Source organism: Vollenhovia emeryi, unplaced genomic scaffold (genome assembly GCF_000949405.1).
Source record: "Vollenhovia emeryi isolate VEMERY1.0 unplaced genomic scaffold, V.emery_V1.0 DF941337.1, whole genome shotgun sequence".
Lineage (NCBI taxonomy): Eukaryota > Metazoa > Arthropoda > Insecta > Hymenoptera > Formicidae > Vollenhovia > Vollenhovia emeryi.
This window is the reverse complement of record NW_011965029.1, coordinates 1-5,497: the sequence shown is the minus strand read 5'-3', so window position 1 is coordinate 5,497 and position 5,497 is coordinate 1. Positions and strand designations below refer to the sequence as shown.

Here is a 5,497-nt window from a genome sequence, read left to right as displayed (position 1 = left end):
TCGGTGCTGTCGATACGTTATTGGCCGAATAAGATGATTTACAGAATGGTTACGGTAGAAGAAAGATACGCGTTATACATATAAATAAATATCCATTGTTATATTTGGCGTAATTTGTTGATGATATCATTACTTTTGTGGAGAAGATACTTTTGTAGAGATTTTTGTAGAGACAATATTTTTGAAAAGGTATTTTTGGATTGTCTAAACCGCGGGCAACGGGCGTTCGCGGGCGCCCAGCCGGCGGGCATGCGCCCACGTCAATCATCGCCCCACCACGTTTAAAACTATATTTAGTTTAGTTGGTGCCATTTGATGATATCATTACTTTTGTAGAGAAGATAGTTTTGTAGTGAAGATATTTTTGTAGAGATGCAAAAAAGATAGAGTAACAAAATATATTCGGTCGTTGGAGCTTATACTTGGTGCTTTTTTTACCTTTTTTAAAAAGGTAAGTTTTTTAGGTGTAGATATCACCGGAGATGCCTTTGATTAGCGCCGATAACACAGCTGCACGTATTAATATTATTTTCCATTGTATGAGATCAAGCGCCGAAACCTGGCTACTGACAAAAGTCTTTGGCAATCCGCGGCGCGTGCATGTAATAGATATCACCGGGGGATGACGATATACAAATGATTAGTGCAGACTCACAGCTGCACGCATCCATGGCATAAGTCATGAGGTCAAGCGCCTAAACCTGGCTGCTGACAGCGACTTTCTTGTCTACGCCGAAACCTGGCTGCTGACAGCGACTTTTTATGGTATATAAACGGTCCGGAAGCCCGCTGTACCACAGTAGGAGATTTTATACGAGATCGAGAACTAAGAATACGTTGGGACCCACGAACGCATCGTTAGACAAGAAGTTCGTATTTATCATCCAGTTTCTTCGTGTCCTGATAGGCCTTAAGATTTCCTTAGCAAGAATGAATTATTACACTCCTCAGGAAATGTCATCCACCAAGAAACAGTGCAGCGTGTAAGTACTACAAAGTTATCGTATATTTTCCTTTACCATTTTCCACATTTAATTGTATTTTTCAAACAGTTTTAACAATCGTCGTTACACACCGTATGTTCATCGAAGCAGTTATACGCCATCCGTTCCTCAAGATGAAACTGTATCGTACAAGAAACAGTGTGGTGACGTGTGAGTACCATAAAGCTACTGCATATTTGCACACATTTTTTCCGCGTATAAATGTATTTATTTTACTTTATATATTCTTTCAGTTCCGATGATGAATCTCATAACCCACCGCGTATCATGTGCAGGAGGTTACCGCTGACATCTACAGCATTCAAATACATAGATATTGGAATCAGAGTAGTACCTCGTGCATCCTACGTAGAAATAATTCTCGGCGATAATCAAGGACATCAGATCGAGTTAGATCAATCAATTTGGAGAAAGAATACAGAAAAAATCAATCAAAAATAGACCAGCTGCTAAAGGCAACAGATGCGTCATCATCATCAGCGATACAGCTTAATCATTTAGCTATAGAACTAGTTAGAATGCGCCACGGAAATATTGTAAAAGTAACATCAAATAATACTTCTATGTACATGAAACCATCAACCATATCATTTTTATTTGAACTGGAACACTGTGTAGACTGCATACATTTTCAACTGTATGCGGATCTAGAAACTGTACATGAAAGCTTCGAAGAACTCGTTGTGCATGTACAAGATATGTGGATGAGTGGCGAAAAAAAATGTGATACACCGAACGATGCAGTTAGAATCCTACACGACAAGTACTATAAAAATTCAACCGAAAATTGTGAATTTATTTCGATCATAAAGTGCGAATTAATGGCTTATGCCGTAAAAGAAATTCTTGCCGAAGCCCATAAACGGGGTGATGTATTTTGATAAATTGAGATAATAAAATGAGATTAAAATTTTTTAATGACATACATTTTCTTCCACTTCCAATCCATACGTATAAGAATAGCGCGAATCAGTATATGTTCACAGATTACGAGAATAATTTTGTGTAATGAGGGGTTTAGGAATAAAAATAAAAAATCATTGACATATTTGTACATTAAAAATTGGGATCGAGCGCCGAAACCCGACTGCTGAGAGCGACTTGGGTCAAGCACCGAAACCAGGCTGCTGACAGCAACTTTTTTAACAAGGTGCATGATGTCAGAGAGTTCAGAGCGTTTATATTCGAACCTACTACGCCGACATGTAATAGATATCACCGGGAATGTCTTGATGGTAGACGCGGGATGAGACAGAGGATCGAGCGCTAATACACAGTTTTGGCAGAGGCATTATTCGCTAGATGCAGAGTTACATGTAATAGATGTCGCCGGAGACGTCTTGGTTAACGCAGACGCCAGGATGTGCATATTAATTTCCTTGGGATCAAGCACCCACACAGATCTGCTGACAAAGATGGTGCGGGATGGGGCAAATGATATGAATGCGGCATATATAAATGGCCTGAAAGCCTGCAAAACCGCAGTAGAAGAACAGAGTCACAGCAATTTTAAGCACGAAGCACGAAGACAAAGGTAAATCCTTGTCCAGAATATTCCGAGATTAGCAGGACCGTTAGCGCTGAAGAGATCATTGTCGTCCGTTAAACGGGAACTGTACGAGGCTTGATAGTCATCGGTCCCGGTACTCCGTTTGTCGAAACTTGGAACGTAAATCTCCATCTCACCGCAGCTAAGCTCCGAATCGTATCCATAAAACGGCTTGTGGTCCTGGAGTCACAACAATTTTAAGCACGAAGCACGAAGAAAAAGGTAAGTTTACATTATCCGGTAGACCTGAGCGGCGGCGATTACGAGCTTGATCTAATGAATTTAACACGATTGATTACAGAGTCATGAGGCCTCCAACAATTGACGCAAGGACTATGGAGGAGAAACAGGAGTGGTACGGCCCAATTGATGGGGTCGTGCCACAACACCACCCAAATACATATCGCATATACCTTAATGGTATATGTTCGAAGTCAATCGTGGACGAGTTTTGCATCCACGAGGATGGCGACAAGTTGCGGATGTGCAACGAATGTTTCAATTTAATGGGGAGACCTGCAAATTATGCGGCCAAATCAAGGTGGCACGGGTTTTGTGCGCCAACACAATATATAGTTACCCAAAATTAGTTGCCATTGTTGTTATAAAAGTCTGACGAGCGTTGCCCCGGCAGTCTCGTGCCGAGACTGCTTAGAAACATACATTATAAACCAATGCGATTACGATTTAGCATCATTATATTGGAAAAGCTTGGAGTACGAAGTAATTATAAGATATTTTTAATAAAAAATTTGTCTCATTAATATTATTAATATTAATATTATTTCCTTTATTTCATCCAATAAAATTTTATGCTTGATATTGTTTGGATATAACATTCTAATATAAAAAAATAATATAGTACCTAGTTATTTGTGCATTAAATAAGAGTATTATATCTATCTTCCTTTCCCAAGTAGTTAATAAGAAGAGCGACAACGTAGGGCTATACCAAAACTCGGCTGCAACCGTTGCTATAAGAGCCTTATGAGCATCGTCCCAGCAGTGTCACGCAGAGACTGCTTAGAATCGAAATTAAAGCTGATCTGCATTGCAGAACGTGAGCGTAAGACGACTGGACACATTTTCTACGCAGGCATTCCGCGTGCAATCTCTGGACTTAGATTACGGAAGAGTTTTATTTCCATCTTCCAAGTACATAATAAGAAGCAGCGAGAAAACGTGAACCGTGATAAACATGAACGAATCGAGATAGGCGCGAACGAGAAATCGCGAAACGTGATAGACGTGAGCGCGACAGGTGGAGCGATAGGGCGAGAGAGGATTCGAGGAAGAGGATGCAAACGGGGAGAGAAGGAAATACGAGTGGAGAAAAAATAGACACCGTTTCGATATATAATATACATATATTTTGCTTACAGCAATTAAATACACTTCATAACACATGTTGTTACATATTTTTTATGGTTAGACCACCAATTGTAAAGTTTAAAAGCATTTTGTAAAGCGCAATTTGTTACAAGTTTCTGGCAGTGAAAAGTATGTGCAACATCCAATTTATTTAGAGATGGTATGCCCTCATAGTCTACATCAATAGTTTCAATATAGATCTCCTCTCGCGTCATTCAAGAGCATATCCTTCAGCCATTCTCGTTTCTCGTGTCCCTTGACATAGACGAGAAACGGTGTCTCAAGATCATCATTATCTTCCATGCCAAACACAGCCGTTGTAATCAGACTTCTAGCCCTGCTGTATGGAATCATTCCATCTTCCCATCGGACTCCATGACGATTTGCAATCAACCAGGATGCCTGATGTTGCTCCGCTTTGGTGAGAAGCCTCCACGGTACGGGACATGTGAAAATGTAGTGAGAGAGAACGCGTCCCTCTCGGAGAGCGGCAAATTCCTTCACGACAAAGTTACCGCTGACGACGAAGCCTTCGTGTGCAGGTCCACAAACGTCGGTATGGACATGATTGAACACGTCGAGAGAAGGAGGAATACTGCGATTGCTCTTGATGCATAGCAGATTTTAAATCAGTTCATCCCCTCTAAACTGTATTGGAAAGAGGGGGAAACCATTGTGTCCAAAATGTAGTACTTAGGGGATTTTTCGCACGACGTTGGTCAGCGGGTTGTACTGAACCATGCGATCATGTATGATGAGGCAGTACGCAGTGGTATTCACTGGCAGTGGTATTCACTGGCACATTCTCCTTACACTCAAATTCCAATCTCACGTCCACAATCGCGCTCTTGACTGACTCGTTTTGTCGGGAGCAATCGATAATGACAAACGGTCCTTGTTCTAGAAAATTGTCGGTAGTGAGACCGGGCATAAGAACCTCGTTTCCGAAATAGCTCTTCCGGAACCGCGAAAACGCATCATACAGACTCGACCATTTGTTTTTATCGAAATCCAGATTCATATCATCGTATGGATAACATTCCGAATTCAGATAGAGTTTTACATTACTCAATTCGCAGTGATTGAATTGGCTCACATTCTGTGACATGATATTCTCTCGACCTGTTTGCAGAGCAAAGATAAGATACCGCGGCTTCTCGAGCTGAGTAGCCGTTTTAATTGCCCATGAATGTTTAGTCGTCTGTTGCAATAGCGGATACTCGTACAGATCCCATGAACGAAATCCCATATTGAGATATTGTCCGCTTTCCAAAGCACGAAGCATCGACAGTTTGTTCACCTCGTTTAACAATACATGCGGCATGCGCCACTGTATCTTGAATATTTCAAGTTTAGGTTCCATCTCAGCATTTCCAAAGAGACAGTTGTTATCATTGCGCGATCGTATTAAAATCAATTCGTGACGGGCGTTAATCACCACGCGTTTGTAATCTTCAGAGAATCCCAATAGCATGTTGAGTGGTACACAAAAATTGAAGTCTCCCTTCCCATTGTTCGCCACAACCCAACCAGCGTTCTTCAGAATCATCATCAATTCATCATTTTATCGAAT

The 5,497-nt window shown here is 41.0% G+C and overlaps 1 protein-coding gene across 1 annotated transcript; it reads right to left on the bottom strand.

The window, feature by feature from the left end:
• Positions 1 to 4,669: 4,669 nt before the first annotated feature.
• Positions 4,670 to 5,473, bottom strand: LOC105571023. The gene has a single exon (XM_012028491.1). It carries the CDS (start codon positions 5,471 to 5,473, stop codon positions 4,670 to 4,672), a length of 804 nt encoding a protein of 267 aa, XP_011883881.1.
• Positions 5,474 to 5,497: the final 24 nt, after the last annotated feature.

Coding starts and splice junctions, on each gene's coding strand:
- LOC105571023 (XM_012028491.1), bottom strand. CDS start 5,473: ATGATTCTGAAGAACGCTGGTTGGGTTGTGGCGAACAATGGGAAGGGA.